General features: G+C 49.7%; 1 protein-coding gene across 2 annotated transcripts in view; it reads right to left on the reverse strand.

Moving 5' to 3' along the window:
- Positions 1 to 514: 514 nt before the first annotated feature.
- Positions 515 to 26,444, reverse strand: part of PGM2L1 (phosphoglucomutase 2 like 1) — a 34,156-nt gene continuing 8,226 nt past the window's right edge. Inside the window, exons 2-15 of one of the 2 annotated variants that reach the window (XM_073548505.1) lie at positions 26,180 to 26,347; positions 24,101 to 24,207; positions 23,674 to 23,758; positions 23,377 to 23,460; positions 17,890 to 17,946; positions 9,218 to 9,411; positions 8,953 to 9,142; positions 8,724 to 8,821; positions 8,448 to 8,625; positions 7,682 to 7,775; positions 7,037 to 7,166; positions 5,673 to 5,862; positions 5,448 to 5,581; positions 515 to 5,018 (exon numbers count right to left, since the gene is read on the reverse strand). In XM_073548505.1, the coding sequence (XP_073404606.1) occupies positions 4,916 to 5,018; positions 5,448 to 5,581; positions 5,673 to 5,862; positions 7,037 to 7,166; positions 7,682 to 7,775; positions 8,448 to 8,625; positions 8,724 to 8,821; positions 8,953 to 9,142; positions 9,218 to 9,411; positions 17,890 to 17,946; positions 23,377 to 23,460; positions 23,674 to 23,758; positions 24,101 to 24,207; positions 26,180 to 26,347 (1,812 nt within the window). In that variant the 3' untranslated portion in view covers positions 515 to 4,915. The remainder of the gene's footprint in view (positions 5,019 to 5,447; positions 5,582 to 5,672; positions 5,863 to 7,036; positions 7,167 to 7,681; positions 7,776 to 8,447; positions 8,626 to 8,723; positions 8,822 to 8,952; positions 9,143 to 9,217; positions 9,412 to 17,889; positions 17,947 to 23,376; positions 23,461 to 23,673; positions 23,759 to 24,100; positions 24,208 to 26,179; positions 26,348 to 26,444) is intronic. The other variant, XM_073548506.1, reaches the window with a different exon arrangement.

Consider the following 26,444-nt stretch of genomic DNA (forward strand, 5'->3'; position numbering starts at 1 on the left):
ACAGGACCACACTGGTATCAGGGAGCTCCGCAGCACCGGCCGCTCTGTCACATGGTAGTAATGGCAGACGGCATGGCGGGAGGCAGATATTATACACCGGGGGGCTCCTATTACAGGACCACACTGGTATCAGGGATCTCCGCAGCACCGGCCACTCTATCACATGGTAGTAATGGCAGACGGCATGACGGGGGGCAGATATTATACACTGGGGGGGCTCCTATTACTGGACCGCGCTGGTATCAGCGAGCTCCGCAGCACCGGCCGCTCTATCACATGGTAGTAACGGCAGACGGCATGGCGGGGGGCAGATGATATACTCCAAAGGTGATGGGAGTAAAAGAGAAACAGGATTTCAATTATTAAGACGCGTCCCAAGACTTATCCCCACACAGTACAGTAGTAGATTGTGGATGAAGAAATCTTCTACCACGAGTGACCCCAATAGGACCTCCAACATCAAGAAAGATTGCATAAGTGAATTGCAAAAAGTAAATCACACCCAAAACGCAAATGTAATAACCAGAGTTTATTGGAACACCAGTTACACAATCACAATAAAAAAAAAATACAATGTACTTGCAACAAGTCTGTAGAAAATCAATAAACATCAATATAACGAGGTAAATAAACATGAGAAACGAGCAAGTTTGTACAGCCATAACTTTCTTATAGGAGGATATGAGAGTCCAAAATTAGACAAACATGGCTGCTTTCTTCAAAAACATCGCCACACTGGTCCATGGGTCCAAGTAAGGGTCAAAATAGTAATACCACACACAACCTGTGGACAGAGGTGGCGCCGATTCTGGAAGGAAGCGGTCGGGTTTCTCTAGTTTTGACTCCCTTTTTAAAGCTCATCAGCCGTGTAACCGGTGTGTAGTGATTCACTGGGTTTACCCCCACAATCAGCTCAGTTCGACCATATGCTGATTTGTCCAATGGATGGGGCGGTCTTCTTGTTTAAGTATTTAGGCAATGGATTTGGGTGGATTAGAAACTTTACTAAGTACATCTATGGACACAGGCTCACATATTTTCCCATCTCTAAGGGCACAAGATGGAGGGAGATCTCTCTTCAAAAATGAATTTTTAGTTCATGAAAAGTTAATTGGTCAACGACTAGAAGAACCCCAACTAGTCCAAGTGTCCTCTGCCCAACCATAGCTGGTTATCTGAGGTCGTCAGAACAAATGGATGAGCAGAGGAACCAGAAGATGGCAAGAACTTGAACTCAAAGGGCTTGATGATGACTGGACTCTTCGACAAGAACGTTGACTAAGTCTTAAAAAATTTGGGGCAAATGGGAAGAGAGACTGTTGTGGGGGCAGACGCTCAGTACGGAGCCGGTTTTGCGAGACGTTCTCATCTCAGTCTGTGACACATCGATGAACGAGATGAAATTATAGAAACGAAATAAAAGCCAAATCACGAGCTTCCATAAAGTAAAGCATAGAACGATTCTCAACCTCGTTCTCCGAAGAACCTTGAAAATGGAGGACTTCACTACAGTCCTCTCCAATACAAGCAATAACTGCAGGGTCTGTGTACATGTAGGCCCTGCTAGTGCAATATACCAACCGCTGTCCTGTCTTCACCTCATAACCCAAACAGGACATTAATAGATTCGTCCAACCAACTTATTGCAGGGTCATAGCAATTAGTGAAGAATCTGTCAACGGAGTCAAGAATAACATACCGCCAACTGCTGGTAAAGCCCGAAGGAAGTTTAGACACCCACTTGGATTGGAGAAACCGTGGATCAGAACTAGTCATTTTAGGAATCGGTTAGACATTCTGGTGGGCACTCCCTGAAGGACCACACGAATGGGCAACCACTGTGAAGGTGCAGAATATAGGAGGCTGGCTTCCCATTACTCATGGTCCTCTTCAAAAACATCAAGAGCCTTCAGAGGGAAGCATGTCTTGAGTGGCCAATGAGGTTCACGAGCAGTAGAGGAGCAATTCTTTGGTTTTTCAACTGGGTGACATCTTCCTCAATAAATGGTATCCGGTCTCATAACACCAGGTGGGAACCGCTAAGAACTCAGGTTGGTCATCTCCATGTGGGCACAATAGAGCTTATTTTTGTAGTTGTGTGGTAAGGTATGGTGGTCTTTTGTGGATTGTCAACAATTAAAAGGGTTGTCCTCTACCTAGATATTAACGGGTCTATCCCTATGATAGGTCACCGATATCAGATCGGTTTGAATCACACACCTGAGACCACCCAATGTTGACCGGTTAGTAGCTCTGGCAGTGGCCAGATGTTCAGAGTACAGAATATCCTGCTCCGTCCACCATGTAGTGGCAATTCTGCAAGTCAGTTCCTACTGAAGTTACTGATCAGAGTACAGTACAGATCATTTCTTTAACGGCAACTACAAAGTGTACGGGAGCGGAACTCTTCTGCCTCTACACTGTGAACCTCCTGCCAATGCCAGAGCCACTGACAGCTGATCGGTGGGGGAAACCCACTAATCAGATATTGACTAGCCAGTGGAGAGATTACCTATATCCAAGCCCTGGACACACAACCACACTGGTCGAGCTCCGAACAGCCGATACTTGATACATGACCCAACTGCTTACCTGTCTGATTGGTACGAAAAAGGACGTCCTCCAAAAAGAGGTCATCAACATGGGGTAAAGCTAAAAGGACAATAAGGGATGCGGGCACTTTGGTAGCACATATAGTATTGATGGGAGGGGGTCTAACCGAGGCACGTCGTCACATCCCCTCCCTCCTCCACAGCAGCTGAAATCTCAATCTGGCTATAACCTAGGCACATTGCAGCGCCCCCCAGAGGACGCGGCATCATAGTGTTCCATCGTAGGACAGACGGGAGCAGCGCAGTAAGACATAGTGCAAAAAGGGTAACCCCGGAGCGAGCATGAAAGTCAGAGCTGTGGGGGAAGACGTCACCAACCTCAGTGCAATAAGCTTCAGTACAGACATGTGGAGGCCGCGCACGTTACTGCGCAGATCACCAAACACCCAGCGACTGGCGGGTCCTCCATCGGGGTAAGAAGTCATGGCCCACCGTACACCGGGCCATCACCAGGTGAAGTCTACACCTAATGTACTGACCACGAGCCAAGTGCTCTTGTTCCACCTAGAGCTGCAGCAAATATTATCTATGGCTGCCAGTAGGAATATGCAAGCACTATGCCAATGAGCGCAACCAGGATAGTGGATCTGTGCTCCCACAATGCACTGCAGCTCAACATGTCCGTAATCCTCCAAGAGACGGCAGCAGGACAGTGTGAAGTGGTGAGACACCACGGTGAATGCAGCTCTGGAAAAAAATGCAGCGCTGTATGGGGAGTGCAGCTCTACAGGTGAACGCAGCTCAGGAGGTGAATGCAGCGGAGCATGGGGAGTGCAGGTCTACAGGTGAACGCAGCTCAGGAGGTGAATGCATGTATTTGGGACAAAGAAAACAAAGTATTTTGGTATTTTGCGGATACACCCAACCCAAATATTGCATCTGTTCTCCCACAATGCACTACACCTCAACCCGTGAACAGTGTGCAGTGCAAAAACTACATCTCCCACAATGCAAAGCAGCCAAATGTCATCTATAAGCTTCTGTAACAGCAGGGGGTTAATAGAAACGAGAATAGGAAAGTGGCACAACAGTAGACGCAGCTCCGGATGTGACTGGAGTACAAGGCTCCTGAACACTGACTGTAGATCTCACTGACTAATATACCTCTGTATGCGACACTCTCTGGATCTCTGCTTGCTGTCAGTCTGAAAAACAGTGCTGACTACAGTTGAGCAAAACTATCATCAGGACCCTGGTGCAGGGGCCATGTTGGTGGTCTGTGGCCTCCAGATTGGAGCCCCGAGATCCTCCTCTTGCCCTCCGGCTGGCAGCGCAACATGCTGTCCTCCATGGCCTAAAAACGGGACAACCACCGCCCAGGTCCTAGACTTGGTATCCGTCATGGTTTACAGTCAGTGAACGGAAGCAACGCTTCTCGCAGCTGAGGGTGTGTTACAATGTACGGACCTACTCTGCAGACCGATGCCACACCATGGAGCAGGTCAGGACGGGTGATCAGACACTCGATACGAATAAAGAGGTCTCCATTCACTGACAGCAAGCAGAGCTATTTGAAAAAGGTGAGGAATTGAGAGGCAAAAGTCTATTAGAAAGTCGCCACGATCCCGCACGTCTACAGCGCCGATATTCAACTTGTGGCGGAACTACAGCTCCCAGCATGTTGGGGGCCGCTGGAGACCACTGGTCTAGAGTAAGTACCAGCCCCCCTACATACGCTGACGTCACCACCATGACTAGTGGCATTGATCCACAAAGCGGCGCTCTCTCAACGCAAAGCTCAAAAGCGAGAAAATCTCTACAACTGTGCAAATCTGGTGAGCAGCAGAAAAGAAAAAACGTAACATAACACTCGCCGGCGAGAATCCCGGGCGTCCGGCTGCGGCGCCGCTGATCGCGGAGCTTCAGCCAGGAAAAATAAAAAAGTAATAACTTAACACAGAACAAAACGACAAACAAGTAACTCAAGTGTTTCCATCTTCTCGCAGTGGTCGTCTCCACACCATGACCTTAAGCGATTCTTGGCCCACGTGGCCGAAAGAACAGTCATTCCCGTGACCGTATCCCTTTAAGAACCTCAGCAAAGGTCAGAGCCGACCTCGTCTTAAAGACAATGAAAAATAAAAAAAGTGATTTGGTCGAAAGCGGACAAAACCGAACACAAACCTTAAACTGGAGGGGGAGGGGGACTGGACTATCCCCTTAAGACTCGTGGGATAGTGCACGGCAGACACCACCCACAATGCTTTGCATCAGATCACACACAGGTAAGTGCATTGAGTAGGTCTGGACAGTGATAGGTTCTCTCTCCGCCGCTGCACCGGGGCCTGGGGTGACGGACGTGGTCACAGGGACCTCCAGGTCAGACCGTTCTTACTGGGCTCCAGAAACTCGTCCACCAGAGCCTGAATCACCTTCTTCAGCTCGTCCTCCAGGAAAGGCCGGTCCCTACAAGACACAGAAGAGTCAGTGAGGAGGCCCAACTACCCTGCTGAGGCAACCAAAGCTCCCCCGAGAGAGTCCGGGAAAGGCAACAGCTATGTTAGAGTCCCGGAGTACCAACTACAGTCCCCGCAAGGTGAAAGTGAGGCACGAGATCCAAGAGACGCCACAGCCCCACGCGAGGGTCCGGGAGAGGCAACAGCACCGTGAGCGTCCCAGAGCAGCAGCTACAGCCCTGGTGAGGGTCCGAGAGAGGCATCTAAAGACCCACAGCTACAGCCCCCGGAAGGGTTAGAGAGAGACACCTAAACACCCACGAGGGTCCACGGGGCAGACAAGGACTCTACAGTGCCCAAGTGGTATATTAGGGCATATAAGGGTGCAAGGATGAAAAAAATGGCTAAAAATGGTCCAAGAGCCTGGTACCAGCCTTACCCCTGCCCGGGGAGCCCGCACATCTCGGCGTAATACTTGATCTTTGGTTCGGTGCCGCTGGTTCTCATGGTGGCCACACAGCCATTCTGGAAGGTGAAGGTGATCATCTGACTGTTCTTACTGACGGGGAGCAGCTGCAAGAGACGGTGTGGTCAGTGCCGCCCCCCCAAGACCCTCACTATGTACAGAACAGCAGGACATTATGGGACTTGTAGTGCGTCTTACACATTTCTTGTTCTGCTGACTGCTGTCATATCCCATCGTCACGTCACGCACATGAAGGACGCCGTATGCCCCGCACGCCTGTGGGTACTGCCTGGGGCCATTGTAGTTCCGCAGACGCTCGAATATCCTCTTGATGGTGGACGGATCATAGCACAAGAAATACGACGTCTTAGAAATGTGATAGCCGTACCTGGGAAAGGGCGACAATGAGACCGATGAGAAAACATGGCCGACGGAAGAGAAGAGGAAAACTAACGCTGCTGGCATAAGCATGTGTCCGTGAGGATGTATGCTGATAGGCACTAATGGAATACTAGTAACCGTGCAAGCGGAAGGGCCGCGACGGCTGCGAGGGGAAAAGCGGAAGGGCCGCGACATTTAATCCAAGGGAAAAAATGATTTCAGCACAGCAGCCCACCATCCCCTGAGCGCAGCAGCAGCCCACCATCCCGAGTGCACAGCAGCCCACCATCCCCTGACCGCACAGCAGCCCACCATCCCGAGTGCACAGCAGCCCACCATCCCCTGACCGCACAGCAGCCCACCATCCCCTGACCGCACAGCAGCCCACCATCCCCTGACCGCACAGCAGCCCACCATCCCGAGTGCACAGCAGCCCACCATCCCCTGACCGCACAGCAGCCCACCATCCCCTGACCGCACAGCAGCCCACCATCCCCTGACCGCACAGCAGCCCACCATCCCCTGACCGCACAGCAGCCCACCATCCCCTGACCGCACAGCAGCCCACCATCCCCTCACCACACAGCAGCCCACCATCCCCTGACCGCCCAGTAGCCCACCATCCCCTGACCGCCCAGTAGCCCACCATCCCGACTCCCCAGCAGCCCACCAACCCCTGATCGCACAGCAGCCCACCATCCCCTGACTCCCCAGCAGCCCACCATCCCCTGATCGCACTGCAGCCCACCATCCCCTGACCGCACAGCAGCCCACCATCCCGACCGCACAGCAGCCCACCATCCCCTGACCGCACAGCAGCCCACCATCCCCTGATCGCACAGCAGCCCACCATCCCCTGATCGCACAGCAGCCCACCATCCCCTGATCGCACAGCAGCCCACCATCCCCTGATCGCACAGCAGCCCACCATCCCCTGATCGCACAGCAGCCCACCATCCCCTGATCGCACAGCAGCCCACCATCCCCTGATCGCACAGCAGCCCACCATCCCCTGATCGCACAGCAGCCCACCATCCCCTGATCGCACAGCAGCCCACCATCCCCTGACCACACAGCAGCCCACCATCCCCTGACCACACAGCAGCCCACCATCCCCTGACCACACAGCAGCCCACCATCCCCTGACCGCAGTTTCATTGCACAGCGCTCCATCTGCTTACATCTCGTATATGTGGATGAGCTGCCGCTCCAAGGTCAGATTGACGCTGTCCAGATACGTCGCCATCTCTGCAACAACCGCGGCCGCGCTCACCCCGTCCTTATCCAGCACGGCAGTGCCACACATGAAACCTCAAAGGAAAATGGAGAATTAGGTAGAAACGATCTGCAGCAATTTCCTGCCCATCCTAGGGCTCCGTTCCTATATACAGAGCTGCCCCTGTGGCCATGTAACGATTTCCAGCGGACGCAGATTGCTGCATTTAGTCTCCCACGGCGGCATCTCAAGGACGCAGCAGCCAGGAGAGAATGGAAAAACGCTTCGCCCCTAATTAACCGGCAAAACCCAAAGGGCGACAGTGTCGGGGACCAATGGACTAAAAAGAGAGAAAAAGACAGAAAAATAGACAAACAGACGGACGGACAGACAGAAGCCCCTTCCATCAAAAACCTTTGGTGCTGCAATCACTTTGGGCTGCAGCATCTTCGGAGGGGATCACAGACCACCTCCCACCTCTTACAGACCCCCGATCTGTGCCCAGATGCCCAAGGCTGTTAGCATTACCTAGGGTATCAGGACGGCTGCGCCAGACATCCTGAAAGGGGTCTAATCCCGAAGACCCCCATATATGGGGTCAGTCACTGACCTATAGATTCCTCGAATGCGAACAGGACAGTCTTCCTCTGCTCCAGGAGGGTCTTCACTCGGTTCCCGATCCATTTAAACCCGGGCAGCGTCTCCTGTAAGAGAAGAGGGATTGCTAGAGGACCCTGCACCAACCCTACAGGGGCGTCAACCCCACCCCCTACAGGGGCATCAACACCACCCTACACAGGCGCCAACCCCACCCCCTACAGGGGCGTCAACCCAACCCTACACAGGCATCAATGCTACAGGTGCGCCAATCCAACCCTACTCTTCAGGGATGCCAACCCCACCCTACAGGGTCATCAATGCTACAGGGACACCAACCCTTCAGGTGTGCCAACCCTACAGGGGCAACAACCCTACCCTACAGGGGCACAAAACATACAGGGGGCGCCAACCCTACCCTACCGGGGCACAAAACCTACAGGGGCACCCCACTCCACTAACATAGACTCAATATGTCATTGACAGCTGAGGGTTTGTTACAATTGTACGCAGTTTGTACAATTTTCTGTGGAAGAAAAACACATCAGCGGCACAAATCTCTCCCAACGAATCCGGGGTCCACTGTAACAAACCCCCATCTGCGAGCAGCATCTGAGCAAGAGGATGAGATCATAAAAACATTGAGAAGGAAAAAAATAAACAGAAAAGTCAATTGGAAAGTTGCAGAAGCTTACAGAAAGCCCCTCACATTCAACCATCCCCCCAACACAACCTGACACCTTCCTACTGACGGTCTCCCGTTTCATACCAGGACGCACCTCATACTGGAATCCCTCTTTGGCGGCCACAGCCCGCAGGATGGAGGAGGAGACGGTGGTGGCCAGCATGTGAACCTCCTGCACCTTGGATGTCGGACCGGACTTGTCCCAGCAGAAGAACGTCCACCACCCGAGGAGAGCGGCCAGCTCGTTACCGGAGAACACCCTCCAGCGGCCCCTGAGGAGACGTGCCGGTCAGTCAATGGTTAACACGTTCCTTCCACCTAGCTGATCCACCAGAATCAGGGGGTCACACTATAAAGGTGGGCTGCTTACGAATCTCGACATTCAGCCACGGCCAAGCGGTCGGCATCAGGGTCTGTGGCCAGCACCAACCGGGCGCCCTCCTTCTCGGCCAACCTGAGAGACAGCTCCTAGGACGAGCAGAGTGCGCGGCGTTACTTGGTTATGGGACAGCGCCATATCGGTCCCTAGAAAAGCTGGGTGGACGACCTGTACAGTGGGTGCGGCACTGATCACAGGGGGTGGGAGGCAAGGTATTTACCAGCACGCACTCGCCTTCCTCAGGGTTAGGACATCTCACGGTTGTAAAGTTGGGGTCTGGGTCCTTCTGCTCGGGGACGGGAATCGGAGGGTTAAAGCCAAAGACGTTGAAAGCCGACTGGACGTAATCATGGCCGACGCCGTGGAAGGACGTGTGGACGAACCGCAGCCGCGTCTTCTGGTTCAGCTCCCTGCGGATCACACACAGGTCAGAGCTAAGGACCCCGTCTCATTTATAGGGGACGAGTCACGCGACCAGCAGATACCTGTGGAAGCAGAGCGTCCGGAGGTCCGCCATGTAGCTGTCGGTGATCACCCGCAGGGGGTCCCGCACGAGCGGGCTGGTGTCAGCCATGTTCAGGCTCCAGGAGTCTGCCCAGGGCTCAGGGTGCTGCTCCACACACTTCAGGATCTCCCGGTCATGGGGCGCAGTGATCTGGGCGCCGTTCTCCCAGTACACCTGAGAACACAGGGTAAATGACACCTTGTACTCCAATCACAGGCAAAGCTGCAACCACAAAGCTGCAGACCTCACGCCTCTATGTGGCGCACAGCGTCACCATGTGCGATGTAGATCTGACACGCCGTGCACATACAGATAGTGGCCTCTGTTATTCGCTAGGGAGGAGATATGAAATGGATTTCAGCAGAATTATATATGCAGCTCTGGCTGTGATTGGAGAGTCAGATCAGAGACAACTCCGAACCAGCAGAGATGTGAGGAGCTATGAATGCAGCTCTGGATGTGACTGGAGTAGATGACATAACTGTGAATGCAGCTCTGGATGTGACTGGAGTAGATGACATGACTGTGAATGATGGGTGCTGATGTTCTCACAACAGATCGGACGATCACAAATTCAAGTCCCCTGTGAGGACTAACAAATACAATATAAAAGGGAATTATTTTTTTTTTAATGAAAAATAAAATCTAAAAAAAAAAAGTTGAAATCACAAATCAGCTGCTTCTCCTCCACTGAAAATTAAGACACATTAAAAAAAATAAAAAAAAAAAAGAGTCTGATTAATATACAAAATAAAATAATCCGATCATTATAAAGTGCAATGAGAAAAAAATAAATAAATAAAGATCAAAACCGCCAGAATTACATTTTTTCACCATCCGCTACACAAAAAAAATATAATATGAGGCGATGGAATCATTGGATCTACCCTGAGGTGGTATAAAAAAATAAAAATTAACTCCGGGCACAAAAAATAATCCTCCACCCGACCCCAAACCCGACATTCTGGCTCTTGGGAAAGGGCGACAAGGTTCTTTTTTCTAACTAAATTTCTGATTTTTTTTCACCACATAGGTACAATAAACTCCATGTTTGGTATCCGTGCTCGCACCGACCCGGAGAATAACGGACGGTCATTATACACCAAACTATTGCGATTTTTTGCTATTTCGACGCAGTTGGGATTTTTTTTGCTTTTTTTCCACACTTTCCAATACATCATATGCTAAAATGCACGAGGTCAAAACCGGCCCTGAGTTGTGGCACCTTAGATTACGGGGTGCTCCAGGTTTAGGCCGGGGTCACACTGCCGAATAACATGGCCGAATGCTGCGTGGTATAACATAGCACAGCTCTCAGTGTTACTCTATGGGGCCGCTCACATCTGCGATGATTTTCTCATGCTGCGATTTGCAGCGACACTCGGCTCACTGGCACCAATACAAGTCTATGGGTGTGAGTGACACAACGAGCTGCAATCTGATATCACCCGAGTGCAGAATGATGCCCACCGACGCCAACATCAGAGGAGATGGAGAAACTACCGTACTTGCACCTGTGCTCCGATTCTCTGATGTGAGAGGATGGGAGCGCCGAGCACTGACACTCGGATCACGATCGCAAAAGAGCAGGAGCCGAGGGTCACTAGCATCTCGCATCCCAAGCCATACGCTGGTGTGACTCCGACATTACCCCCATCATCAACAAAATGATCAGACACCCACAGGGGAGAGGATCTAGGACACACGTCAAACTCTGGCCCACAGTATAGTTGGGAAACTACGTGCGGTCAATTATACAGTATAGAAGGCCTATGTGGGGTCCATTATACTGTACGGAGGACTATGTGGGGTCCATTATACTGTACGGAGGACTATGTGGGGTCCATTATACTGTACGGAGGACTATGTGGGGTCCATTATACTGTATGGAGGACTATGTGGGGTCCATTATACTGTATGGAGGACTATGTGGGGTCCATTATACTGTATGGAGGACTATGTGGGGTCCATTATACTGTATGGAGGACTATGTGGGGTCCATTATACTGTATGGAGGACTATGTGGGGTCCATTATACTGTATGGAGAACTATGTGGGGTCCATTATACTGTATGGAGGACTATGTGGGGTCCATTATACTGTATGGAGGACTATGTGGGGTCCATTATACTGTATGGAGGACTATGTGGGGTCCATTATACTGTAGGAGGAAAATTATGTGGGCCTATTATGCTGTATGGAGGACTATGTGGGGTCCATTATACTGTATGGAGCACATTTTGTGGGCTTGTTATGCTGTATGGAGGACTATGTGCAGTTCTTTATACTGTATGGAGCACATTTTGTGGGCCTATTATGCTGTATGGAGGACTATGTGGGGTCCATTATACTGTATGGAAGGACTATGTGGGGTCCTTTATACTGTATGGAGCACATTTTGTGGGCCTATTATGCTGTATGGAGGACTATGTGGGGTCCATTATGCAGTATGGAGCACATTTTGTGGGCCTATTATGCTGTATGGAGGACTATGTGGGGTCCATTATACTGTATGGAGGTCTATGTGGGGTCCATTATGCTGTATGGAGGTCTATGTGGGGTCCATTATACTGTATGAAAAGACTATGTGGGGTCCATTATACTGTATGGAGCACATTTTGTGGGCCTATTATGCTGTATGGAGGACTATGTAGGGTCCATTATACTGTATGGAGCACATTGTGGGCCTATTATGCTGTATGGAGGACTATGTAGGGTCCATTATACTGTATGGAGCACATTGTGGGCCTATTATGCTGTATGGAGGACTATGTGGGGTCCATTATACTGTATGGAGCACATTTTGTGGGCCTATTATGCTGTATGGAGGACTATGTGGGGTCCATTATACTGTATAGAGCACATTTTGTGGGCCTATTATGCTGTATGGAGGACTATGTGGGGTCCATTATACTGTATGGAGGTCTATGTGGGGTCCATTATACTGTATGGAAGGACTATGTGGGGTCCATTTTACTGTATGAAGCACATTTTGTGGGCCTATTATGCTGTATGGAGGACTATGTGGGGTCCATTATACTGTATGGAGCACATTTTGTGGGCCTATTACGCTGTATGGAGGACTATGTGGGGTCCACTATACTGTATGGAGCACATTTTGTGGGCCTATTATGTTGTATGGAGGACTATGTGGGGTCCATTATACTGTATGGAGCACATTTTGTGGGCCTATTATGCTATATGGAGGACTATGTGGGGTCCATTATACTGTATGGAGCACATTTTGTGGGCCTATTATGCTGTATGGAGGACTATGTGGGGTCCATTATACTGTATGGAGCACATTTTGTGGGCCTATTATGCTGTATGGAGGACTATGTGGGGTCCATTATACTGTATGGAGGTCTATGTGGGGTACATTATACTGTATGGAGCACTTTTTGTGGGCCTATTATGCTGTATGGAGGACTATGTGGGGTCCATTATACTGTATGGAGGTCTATGTGGGGTCCATTATACTGTATGGAGCACATTTTGTGGGCCTATTATGCTGTATGGAGGACTATGTGGGGTCCATTATACTGTATGGAGGTCTATGTGGGGTCCATTATACTGTATGGAAGGACTATGTGGGGTCCATTTTACTGTATGAAGCACATTTTGTGGGCCTATTATGCTGTATGGAGGACTATGTGGGGTCCACTATACTGTATGGAGCACATTTTGTGGGCCTATTATGCTGTATGGAGGACTATGTGGGGTCCACTATACTGTATGGAGCACATTTTGTGGGCCTATTATGTTGTATGGAGGACTATGTGGGGTCCATTATACTGTATGGAGCACATTTTGTGGGCCTATTATGCTATATGGAGGACTATGTGGGGTCCATTATACTGTATGGAGCACATTTTGTGGGCCTATTATGCTGTATGGAGGACTATGTGGGGTCCACTATACTGTATGGAGCACATTTTGTGGGCCTATTATGTTGTATGGAGGACTATGTGGGGTCCATTATACTGTATGGAGCACATTTTGTGGGCCTATTATGCTGTATGGAGGACTATGTGGGGTCCATTATACTGTATGGAGGTCTATGTGGGGTCCATTATACTGTATGGAGCACTTTTTGTGGGCCTATTATGCTGTATGGAGGACTATGTGGGGTCCATTATACTGTATGGAGGTCTATGTGGGGTCCATTATACTGTATGGAGCACATTTTGTGGGCCTATTATGCTGTATGGAGGACTATGTGGGGTCGATTATACTGTATGGAGCACATTTTGTGGGCCTATTATGCTGTATGGAGGACTATGTGGGGTCCATTATACTGTATGTAGCATATTTTGTGGGCCTATTATGCTGTATGGAGGACTATGTGGGGTCCATTATACTGTATGGAGCACGTTTTGTGGGCCTATTATGCTGTATGGAGGACTATGTGGGGTCCATTATACTGTATGGAGCACATTTTGTGGGCCTATTATGCTGTAAGGAGGACTATGTGGGGTCCATTATACTGTATGGAGGTCTATGTGGGGTCCATTATACTGCATGGAGCACATTTTGTGGGCCTATTATGCTGTATGGAGGACTATGTGGGGTCCATTATACTGTATGGAGGTCTATGTGGGGTCCATTATACTGCATGGAGCACATTTTGTGGGCCTATTATGCTGTATGGAGGACTTTGTGGGGTCCATTATACTGTATGGAGGTCTATGTGGGGTCCATTATACTGTATGGAGCACATTTTGTGTTCCTATTATGCTGTATAGAGGACTATGTGGGGTCCATTATACTGCATGGAGCACTTTTTGTGGCCATTATACTGTATGGAGGACTATGTGGGGATTATAGTTGGGGAATCATATGGTGATGGGCATCATACCGTGCGTGTGGGGGAATTCACTGTGGGGTATCACACGGTGTTTGGGGGCACTGTTGCTGGCATAATACTTTTTAATGTATTATTCAAAGCCGTATGCTTTACACATAACATTATAATCTCCCAATATTTTATTCTAAAGTCTATTAATACTTAAAATGTATTTTGTTTGTGGGACAACCCCTTTAACCCCTTACTGACATTGTAAGTTTAGGCCGATATCGGACTCCCTCTCTTTGATATGGGCTCCGGCGGTGAGACCACATCTTTCCCGATACTCGTCAGCTGTTTTGAACAGCTGACATGTGACCGCAATAGCCGCAGGTGGAATCGTGATCCACCTTTGGCTTTTAACCCGTGAAATGCCGCTGTCAAACGCCAATAGCGGCATTTAACATGCGATAGCGGCAATTGTGCCGGAAATCCGCCCATCGGTGACCCCCGTCAAGTGATCGCGGGTCACCGATGGGTTGGCATGACAACCAGAGGTCTCCTGGAGACCTCTATGGTTGTCACTGCCGGATTGCTATGAGTGCCGCCCGGTGGTCGGCGCTCATAGTAAGTGAGGTATTCTGCTACATACAGGTGATTGATCATCGCCTCTATGTAGCAGAGGCGATCACGTTATGGCAGCTTATAGTCTCCCATGTAAGTATTTCAAAATATTAAAAAAAATAATCTAAAAAGTTCAAATCACGAACTCTTTGTGAAAAATGTAAAGGGGTCTGAATACTCTCCGTACCCACTGAATTTGGTATCGCTGCGTTCATAATCGCCCGATCAATAAAAAAAAAGGATTAACCCGATCGCTAAATGGCATAACGAGAAAAAAGTCAAAACGCCGGAATTACGTTTTTTTTAGTTGCAGCGATATTGCATTAAAATGCAATAATGGGCGAGCAAAAGATCGTATCTGCACCAAAATGGTGTCATTAAAAACGTCAGCACGGCGCACAAAAAAATAAGCCCTCACCCGACCATAGACCATGAAAAATGGAGACACCACGGGTATCGGAAAATGGTGCAATACATTTTTATTTATTTTTATTTTTTAAGAAAGATTGGAATTTTTTTCACCATTTAGGCTAGTTTCACACTAGCGTTTTTGCCTGCAGCACACGGCGCCGCTAAGCCCCGTCCCCTCCAGTCATCGACACATCGCTGACCTCTGTATTGTGGGGGGGACACATCGCTGACCTCTGTATTGTGGGGGGGCACATCGCTGACCTCTGTATTGTGGGGGGGGGCACATCGCTGACCTCTGTATTGTGGGGGGGGGCACATCGCTGACCTCTGTATTGTGGGGGGGGCACATCGCTGACCTCTGTATTGTGGGGGGGGCACATCGCTGACCTCTGTATTGTGGGGGGGGCACATCGCTGACCTCTGTATTGTGGGGGGGGCACATCGCTGACCTCTGTATTGTGGGGGGGGCACATCGCTGACCTCTGTATTGTGGGGGGGACACATCGCTGACCTCTGTATTGTGGGGGGGACACATCGCTGACCTCTGTATTGTGGGGGGGACACATCGCTGACCTCTGTATTGTGGGGGGGGCACATCGCTGACCTCTGTATTGTGAGGGGGGGGGACACATCGCTGACCTCTGTATTGTGAGGGGGGGGACACATCGCTGACCTCTGTATTGTGAGGGGGGGGGACACATCGCTGACCTCTGTATTGTGAGGGGGGGACACATCGCTGACCTCTGTATTATGGGGGGGACACATCGCTGACCTCTGTATTATGGGGGGGACACATCGCTGACCTCTGTATTATGGGGGGGACACATCGCTGACCTCTGTATTATGGGGGGGACACATCGCTGACCTCTGTATTATGGGGGGGGACACATCGCTGACCTCTGTATTATGGGGGGGACACATCGCTGACCTCTGTATTATGGGGGGGGACACATCGCTAACCTCTGTATTATGGGGGGGACACATCGCTGACCTCTGTATTATGGGGGGGACACATCGCTGACCTCTGTATTATGGGGGGGACACATCGCTGACCTCTGTATTATGGGGGGGACACATCGCTGACCTCTGTATTATGGGGGGGACACATCGCTGACCTCTGTATTATGGGGGGGACACATTGCTGACCTCTGTATTATGGGGGGGACACATTGCTGACCTCTGTATTATGGGGGGGGACACATTGCTGACCTCTGTATTATGGGGGGACATCGCTGCATGCGATCTGCACACCCTCTCTTTACCATAGGGTGCGCAGATCGTACGCTAGTAGGATTTTGCGTGCACTGCGCCCTTTTGACGGTGCGCCGTCAACATGGTGCGTTCGGCGCACATCGGCGCACTGTCAAAAGGGCGCAGTGCACGCAAAATCCTACTTGCGCACGGCCAGTGCACCCTATGCTAAAGATAGGGTGTGCAGATCGCATGCAGCGATGTGCGATACTAGGCGGAGGTGACCGGAGGGGGCGCGGCAGGGGGGGGGCTTAGCGGCACCGTGCGCTGCGGGCCAAAACGCTAGTGTGAAACTAGCCTAAGATAAATAAGAACCTAGACATGTTTGGTGTCTATGACCTCATAATGACCTGTAGAATCATAATGGCAGGTCAGTTTTAGCATTTAGTGAACCTAGCAAGAAACAAAAACAAAACAAAAAACAAGTGTGGGATTCAACTTTTGTTTGCAATTTAACTTGGAATTTTTTCCCGTTTTCTAGCACACGACATGGTAAAACCAATTGTGCTGTTGAAAAGGAAACTCGCCCCGCAAAAAAAAAAAAAAAGCCCTCACACGGCCATATTGACGGGAAAATAAAAAAAGTTATGGCTCGGGGAAGAAGGGGAGCGAAAAAAAGAAAACGCAAAACCGAAACATACCTCTGGTCATTAAATGGCGACTTTTTTTTCCATCTTTATATTGGATAAGGAGAAGCTTCCTCACTTGTAGACATTTTTTGTAATGAATATCGGGGTTGGCTGTGAATTCGTACCCCCCGTGTATCTGAGCTTGGCATCCCGGCTCTAGCGGGTAGGTTCTGGCTGTTTCGCCAGTATTTTGCACCCATTTACCTCCGCTTTCATCCAGGCTCTGCTGCATCCTGTGGTGCATGGATGATGGATGTCGCCATTTTCCAAGCCCAGTAACGGTTTCATTTTTCGGGCTCTGGGGCCGGGTGATGGCTTATTGTTTTGCAGCCTGAGCTGACGTTTTTATCGATACCATTTCGGGACAGATAATATGTTTTGATAGTCTGTTATTGTACTTTTTTGCAATGTTGTGGCGCCCAAAAAAAAAATGTAATTTAGATTTTATATTTTTCATTGTGCCGCTTACTGCTCAGATTAATGTATTTAATATTTAGATAGATCGGACATTTCTGAACGCAGCGATACTAAATGTGTATTTTTTGCATTATTGTTCATGGGGAAAAAAGGGGATTTGCACTTCTGTTTGTTTTTTCATATTTATTTATTTTTTACTGTAATTAATAGCCCCCTTAGGAGAGTTGAAGCTACGATCATCCGATCGCTCGTGTTACACATAAAACATCCGCCCTGATATTTATAGAGAAAATCACGATCTCACAGGGGTCTTCAGCAGACCCCCAACTATCATGGCAACCCATCGGCCCCCTGCGATCACGTCACAGGCACTGATTCCTGCGATCTGAAGATCTGGTCTGCCGGCGGCCGGGGTCAGATACCATCCTAATATCAGGATTCTGTGGGTTCTCAGCTGTACTTGTGCCCACGTGATCAGGTACAGCATCCAATCCATCCACACAGGCTCGAGGCTTCGGGGGCTGAGAACTTTACCCTCCGGAAATAAACATCACACTCCCATAAAGTGGGAGATCCCATCTGGCTTTTCATCTGTATAAATGTAAAAAAAAAATAAAAAAAAAAAAATATATATCTATCGCTTTGATTTTGATTAATAAAAAACGTAATGCAGCTCTGGATGTGACTGGAGTAGGAGATACAACTATAAATGCAGCACTGGATGCGAATGGAGTAGGAGACAACAGTGAACGCAGCTCTGGATGTGACTGTAGTGGGAGACATAACTGTAAATGCAGCTCTGGATGTGACTGGTGTAGAAGACATGACTGGAAGTGTGAGTACAGTATTCATATGTACGGGATATCTTTTTCTTCAGACTCCATTTTTGTGCTTGCGACGCCATTTTGCTGTTTACAAGATAAATTTTGTAGTTAGGTGAAAGTTCACAGCTGTTATGAAACTAGACTGTTCTAGCTTGTACAAGATATGGGATATGAGATGAGACCCTAAAAGAATGTGCAATTGTTCTATTCTCTACGTCACGTAACTAGGGACATATTCCGATTTTCTTGCAATACTATTGGCTTAAATGTATTATGATTCTATTGGTAGCTGTATACTTTGCATAATTAAGCAGGATGCTATGTAATGTGAGATTCAATAAACGGGGTTAGTGATCTGCCTGGATCCTCCCGTACAGAGACCCCTGTCTCCGTGTGGTGATTCTCAGTTGCTAGCAACATCCTGTGAACTAATTTGGAAATCACTGGATCAACCGTGAAGGGTTAATTTAGCCCTACCTCAACAGTTTTGGCGCCCAACGTGCGGCCCCCCGAATAGGGACGCCTCTGCCCCCGGAGGACAACAAGACAAATGACCCTCGGACCGGACACGGGTGCTGGAAAATTGGGACTGATCACCCCCCCCCCCACGACAACCACGGTAAGTTGGCAGTTATACTGTTCAGACTGACCGTTGGTGTGGTTTTCCTGTGCTTGTTGCTGCAAAGAGGATCTGAGGTTTGTCCCCGTGGTGGGGTGATTCATGGGTGGAATCATATAGAGGTGTAGTCCCGTTGGGGGCCCAGTGCTCGAACCGTACCTCATAAGGGACGGACACCCCGGATTGACCAGTGATTGTGACTCTCTTTATAGTCAAAATATCCTGAAATTCCCGATCATTAGTATTGGGAGTGGTGATGTGATCGAAGATGGGTAGGATACGTAACTCAGGTATATATAGATAGATATATATAACCAGAGGTGTCCGGAGGGATAGTCTGAGACGCCCTCCTCCTTTCACTGAGTACCGCGAATTTTGGGCTTCCCAGAGGGGGTTGACCCGGTGGAACAAACTCAGACGGCCGCTCCAGTATTGTGCACAACGACATAAGGATATTTAGCTCTAAATGAGAGAATCCGTGGAAGGAAAAGAAGAATTTTGTGGCTTAGCACATGAATTGTGTGACGAAGGTGTTAGGAAGAACAGAGGAAGTGAATTCTGATTGTTTCTGTTACTGCTATGTTGAAGAAGAAAAAATTGTCTATTATAACAGGGACGGGATGTATTGTGGTTCAAGAAAATGACTGTGGTGTGAGGAAGTGATTGATTAAGAAGGAACTAAGATTGATACTAATGTGTCAGGCAGACAAATAGTTAAAAGTGATGATTTGAAAGAAGAGGTCTCCCTGCTAGATGACAATTGTACAAGAAGACCGAGAGTCGCAGCCCCCACCTTTTTTGTTTAACGCTCACGGTATCTATTATCAGCCACCGCTGCCAGCCTCAGTCCCCGCAAAAAAAAAAAAAAAAAAAAAAAGTTTTCAGAACAATTTAACCCTCTCTGTTCAGCAGAGAGAGAAAAAGAAAAAAAAAAAAAAAAAAACAAGCTAGCAGCCGTAGCTGCTCCAGCCCCCTCCCATTGTGCTCAGCACAGCTGCGAGCACGCAGTTTGTCCCTTATCAGTGTGCCCTTCAGCCCATACAGCAAACTCTGGACCCCCCTCAGACTTCAGAACCTAATCCTATGACTAGGAACCTTCTCCCCAGCGCCTCCCTGCCAATGCTGGCACTGTGCCAGACTCGGACACTTTCAGAGAGATTGTCATTCCCCTGCTGTTTTAATCGGGGTAGATGGCAGACCCAATTAATATACTTTTATAAACCCCATAAAACCCTTCCCCGAGGTTACTGTTCAGTTCGTAATCTCTCCCACATGTCCTGTAAATTTACTAGGGGCAGATTTATTATCACAGTTCCGCTCTAGAATACAATTCCAAGATGATGGTGAGATGGCTCTTACGTTATATAACCCCTATGTAGATGAAGACAGTGAGGAAATCTGTATTTTTCATGCCTTTCCCACAGATGCCACAAGGGGCCCAAAACAGTCCCAACCAGTTTGCAAAAAAAAAAAAATATGAGCAGGTGTCTTTTGCCATTGTTGCCATTGTTAGCCTCCTTAAGTATCTGGTAGCACTGAACTGTCGGGTTTCAGCCTCGGGACTTCAGTTCTGCCTTGGTCAAGTGATATTCTTGGGTCACTGTCTCCTTCAGGGTGCCAGACACCTCGAAGAAAGAAAACTAGCTGTCAGCTCCCTTCCTTTCCCGAAAGATGAAGCTGAACTCCAGCGTTTTCTTATGTACTTATTGTTATCAGTGGATAACGGATGCATCCCGCATAATGCAACCCCTTTACAACGCCTTGAAAGACGGCATAATGAACTATAAGGAAAGATGGCAGTGATGAGGATTACCTCCAATATGATTGTTCCCAACTTCTGACTGAAGAAACAGCTACTTCACCAAATGTCAGTGAGAATCCACTCCCAAATCCTGATCTGGTGTTATACACGGATGGTTCAAGATATTCTGACGGGTTTGGTAGATTCCACACGGGATTTGCTGTTACCACAGAGGACACTGTAGTGCACGCAGCTGCACTCCCGCCCTCACAGTCAGCACAAGAAGCAGAACTCCAGGCTCTGTCTACTGCATGTACTTTGGCCAAGAACAGACGGGCTAATATATACACACGGACTCACGGTATGCATTTGGTATTGCTCACGATTTTGGGGCTTTATGGGCCAATCGAGGGTTTATTACTACTGCCGGAACCCCAGTGAAAAATGCTGAAGCTGTTAAAACCCTACTGGACTCGATCAAATTACCTACTCAGGTGGCTATTATCAAAGTTAAGGCGCACGGTCCTAGGACTAATCCAGACTGTTGGCAATGTATTTGCGAATATGCAAGCAAAAGCCGCCGCTCTTTTACCCGTTGAACCAACCATACCAACTATGGTGACCACACGCTCTCAGCGTAAACAGTTACAAGAAGCACTGACCCTACAAGAACCTGATGATCTACAACAGACTGAAGTTTTCTGTCGGACCCTGCGAGACCGCTTAATGACGATGCAGAGAATGTCTCCAAAGGAAGAGGTGAAGCAATGGAAGACTGACGGGGCACGAATGGATAATGGTCTCTGGAAAAAGGACTGACTCGTGTGTCTCCCTAAGCGGATGTACCCTGCTATTGCCACATGGGCCTACACATCGAGGAAAGAATCAGGCCCTCGCACTGGTGCAAAAATTCTACTGGGCCCCGGTTCTCCAGTTGGCCGGAAGCATTCCCTGTTACCAATATGACTTCGAAGACCACAGCGAAGAAACTGGTGATGGAAGTTATATGCAGATATGGGGTTCCAGAAGTTGTTGAAAGTGATCAAGGCCCGGCCTTTTCTTCTCATGTGTACCAAGAAGTTCTGACAATGCTTGGATCCACTGTAGCCCTCCATACTCCGTACCACCCACAATCCAGTGGGGAAGTTGAGAGGCTGAACGTCACACTGAGGGACAATTGACCAAAATGATGCAGGAGACTACGGCTCCATGGACAGAGCTCCTACCCACTGTACTATACCATATTCGTACTACCCCTATTGCAAAACATGGCCTGTCCCCATATGAGATATTATTTGGTGCTAGGCCCCCAGTTGTAAATTTCCAGCCCCAGCAGTTATCAGAAGAGACTGACCGTGCTGTTCAATATGTTATTCTGCTTAGTAAAAATCTTGCTAACACCTATGTTCTAGTTTCCTTTTCTTTTTCAGATTCAGCAGAAACCGACACCTGTCATAACCTGAAGCCTGGTGATTTGGTAGTCGTGAAGAAGCATGTCAGGAAGCACGGACTAGAACCCTTGTATGACGGTCCCTATCAAGTCCTCATCACCCAACAAGCCAATAGCAAATAAAGGGGCATAATGTTTAGGTTTTCCGCATTTTCCATATTATTATTGGTAGAAGTTAAAAGTTAAAGTTAGAAGATATTCAGAGAATCAGATTAATATAATAAAGACAATGATCGTACTAAGGATAGTTGGTGGTCAGACACTTTCTCAATCCAGCCAATTGGTTTAAGGGAATTGGGGGCTGGATAACTGGGATCTTACAAAGCTTGTTGCATATTGCTGCCTGTATCCTTGTTGTATATGTGATACTAAAACTTGTTCTTTGGTGTATTTCTGTATGTATTAGGAAATTCTGCACTAAGACAGCTAACGATGATACCAAAGGTGTCGTTGCCCCTGCTTTTCTCTGAACCGATCTCAAAAGGCTACTTGATGAAGATGTTGAAGCCAAGCACATGGCTACCTACAAAAGATCTTCACCACCGTTATCAAAAATTGTTATTCGTAAATTGTAGCATACAGGGGGGATGGGTGCGCCGCGACAGCCATGACTGATAACACGGCATCAGTCATGTGAAGACCAGTACCCCTCGAGCTTATAGCTTGGGATAGCACCTCTGATGCTGCATATGTGTTAACAAAATTTATCTAGGGGGGATCGTGAACTACAGTATTCAGATGTACGGGATATCTTGTTCTTCAGACTCCATTTTTGTGCTTGCGACGCCATTTTGCTGTTTACAAGATAAATTTTGTAATTAGGTGAAAGTTCGCAGCTGTTATGAAACTAGACTGTTCTAGCTTGTACAAGATTATGAGACCCTAAAAGAATGTGCTATTGTTCTATTCCCTACGTCACGCAGCTAGGGACATATTCCGATTTTCTTGCAATACTATTGGCTTAAATGTATTACGATTCTATTGGCAGCTGTATACTTTGCATAATTAAGCAGGATGCTATGTAATGTGAGATTCAATAAATGGGGTTAGTGGTCTGCTTTGATCCTCCCATACAGAGACACATCTCCGTGTGGTCATTCTCAGTTGCTAGCAACATCCTGTGAACTAATTTGGAAATCACTGGATCAACCGTGAAGGGTTAATTTAGCCCTGCCTCAACAAAAGCAGCTACGGATGTGACTGGAGTAGAAGATATGACTGAATACAGCTCTGGATGCAACTGGAGTAGCAGACATGACTGTGAAAGCAGCTCTGGATGTGACTAAGTAGGAGACAAATATACATGCAGCTCCGGATGTGACTGGAGCTTTCTGCAGATGCCCCAGTACAGTAGTTGTAGATGTTGGGGGTAGTATTCTGCCCTCACCTTGTACCCGTTGTCCTCCTTGCGGTTGTGAGACGCTGTGATCATGACTCCGGCCACGGCCCGCAGCTTCTGGACGGCGTATGGCTGCGGGGTAAGAGAGTGGCCATTACTCACAGGGACGCTGTAACTCGTGCTGGGGCCCGGCAAAGATCAGGGGCCGCTCATTATACCGCTGCCGCTCATCTGTGCGGCACAACCGGCCAAAACCAACCACAGATTGCGGCAGCGAGAGGAGAATGGGGGTAGTAGTACATGCCACGGTCATCTCTCACATGTCCCGCAGACTTTGGTACTTACCACAAAAGGCGTGGGGACGTATCTGGAGAAGAGGTAGATCTGCACCCCGCGGCTGAGGAGCGCGGCTGCTGCCAGCTTAGCCAGTCTGAAACAGAAGAGGTCACAGCACAGGTCAGACCTCACACACCTGATAGACTGCAGTGTAAAGCATGTGGGGACGGACAGAGCAGCAGCTTAATGAGACAGGTTTAAGGATTGCACACTAGCAAATGGTCATTTTCTCTTACCCTCTACTGTTCAGGAATCCAATCCCAGCTTTTTCCTCCACTCACATCCAGAGCTGCATTCAGCTAGCAGAACAGTGATTGCAGCTCTGGTGGTTACTGGAGCATGACACAAGTAATGCAGTGCTGCTGTGTTTTATGTGGGGGGATACAGGTGATGCTTGCCATGATACGACATGCATGGCCCAGGGGCCCTTCCTTACCTCTGGCTGCTGCAGTTGCTACTGACTTGTCCCCGTGTGTCGTAACCGATGACGAGGCCTCGGCGCTGCAGCTCCGGGAAGCTTCGTTCTAGATAGTGGAACATTCCCTGTGAGAAGAGAAACTAATCAGGACCAAGATCTGCCGGCCCGCACAAACACAAGCCATCCTGGCCAGCGTGCCCCCAAATGATCTGCCTGCCCTGCACGCCCTTAATACCTGTCGGCCCACGCCCATCCAACACCTGCCAGCCCGCGCGCCCATCCAACACCTTTCGGTATACACGCCCAACCAACACCTGCCGGCCTGAGTGCCCACTCCAGATCTGCCAGCCTGCGAGAACCCAAGTCCTACTGGCCCTCGCACCCACCCAACACCTGTCGGCCCATATACCAGGGGGACTCCAGATGTGCCCCAGTGACAGGATGGTGCACGGGAGAGCTGCAGCCCAGATTTCCAGCATCACTATTGGGCTTCTGCAGCGCCCTCTAGAGGCAAGGCAAACGTTTTTGAGGGGCCTGGAGGAGAGGCTGGGGGATCCCACTACTCTGCAGGTCCTCTGGGGTTATAGTGTATCTGATAGGAGCAGATGGCAGGCATTCTCCAGGTTGGTGCACGTTTTATGAACCAAATCAAGAAATGGATCCAGATTTCAGAATGACTGATCACCTCCTTCCCTGCACATAGCAGTGATTTCAGCCCCTGCACACAGTGCCCCCTGCTCGCCTCCTCCCCTGCACACAGCACTGATTTCAGCCCCTGCACACTGTGCCTCCTGCTCGACTCCTCCCCTGCACACAGCAGTGATTTCAGCCCGTGCACACTGTGCGCCCTGCTCGCCTCCTCCCCTGCACACAGCAGTGATTTCAGCCCGTGCACACTGTGCGCCCTGCTCGCCTCCTCCCCTGCACACAGCAGTGATTTCAGCCCCTGCACACTGTGCCCCCTGCTCGCCTCCTTCCCTGCACACAGCAGTGATTTCAGCCCGTGCACACTGTGCGCCCTGCTCGCCTCCTTCCCTGCACACAGCAGTGATTTCAGCCCGTGCACACTGTGCCCCCTGCTCGCCTCCTCCCCTGCACACAGCAGTGATTTCAGCCCGTGCACACTGTGCGCCCTGCTCGCCTCCTCCCCTGCACACAGCAGTGATTTCAGCCCGTGCACACTGTGCGCCCTGCTCGCCTCCTCCCCTGCACACAGCAGTGATTTCAGCCCGTGCACACTGTGCGCCCTGCTCGCCTCCTCCCCTGCACACAGCAGTGATTTCAGCCCGTGCACACTGTGCGCCCTGCTCGCCTCCTCCCCTGCACACAGCAGTGATTTCAGCCCGTGCACACTGTGCGCCCTGCTCGCCTCCTTCCCTGCACACAGCAGTGATTTCAGCCCGTGCACACTGTGCGCCCTGCTCGCCTCCTCCCCTGCACACAGCAGTGATTTCAGCCCGTGCACACTGTGCCCCCTGCTCGCCTCCTCCCCTGCACACAGCAGTGATTTCAGCCCGTGCACACTGTGCCCCCTGCTCGCCTCCTCCCCTGCACACAGCAGTGATTTCAGCCAGTGCACACTTTGCGCCCTGCTCGCCTCCTTCCCTGCACACAGCAGTGATTTCAGCCCGTGCACACTGTGCGCCCTGCTCGCCTCCTCCCCTGCACACAGCAGTGATTTCAGCCCGTGCACACTGTGCCACCTGCTCGCCTCCTCCCCTGCACACAGCAGTGATTTCAGCCCGTGCACACTGTGCCCCCTGCTCGCCTTCTCGTTGCCTCTACAGCTTCTCTCGGAAGGTCAAATGCTAAATATAATCTGTGTTATCAGTGTCGTGTGGAGCAAGGACAGAGCGGCCCCGGACCAAGCGAAGAGCGTCATCTCCACATTGTGTTTTCCCCAGCACAAGTCGGGCAGCGTGGACGCACACGTGACCTCACAGTAGAGCAAACGGTCCTGGTATTACTACTATAACCCCCAGTGTCTGCACCATGTGACTTCTCCACTCTCAGCATGCTCAGAAAAACAGAACGTTGTAGCTCTCTGCTTGCTGTCAGTGAATAGCGTTCTGCACCTGACCCGACTCGCGCACTCACCTGTGTGGCCTGTATGATGGTCAGGTCGTTGATCCTGGAGAATCCGGCCCCCATGGCGGAGCGCAGCCCAGCTGTGCCGAACGACATCCGGGAGCACAGCCGATCCCGCAGCTCCTTGTTCTTCCCATCCTGGAGCAGCGCCTCAATCTGCCCTTTGGTTTTGGGGTTCTGTCAAGAGAAGAAACTAAAGGGGTCACTGTCAGATGGCACCTGAAAATTACAGAGAGAGACCCTGCTGTCTGATGGGGGAGCTCACAAAAGCCAG

Source organism: Dendrobates tinctorius, unplaced genomic scaffold (genome assembly GCF_039654945.1).
Source record: "Dendrobates tinctorius isolate UK_male_01 unplaced genomic scaffold, ASM3965494v1 ptg000157l, whole genome shotgun sequence".
NCBI classification, from domain to species: Eukaryota; Metazoa; Chordata; class Amphibia; order Anura; family Dendrobatidae; genus Dendrobates; species Dendrobates tinctorius.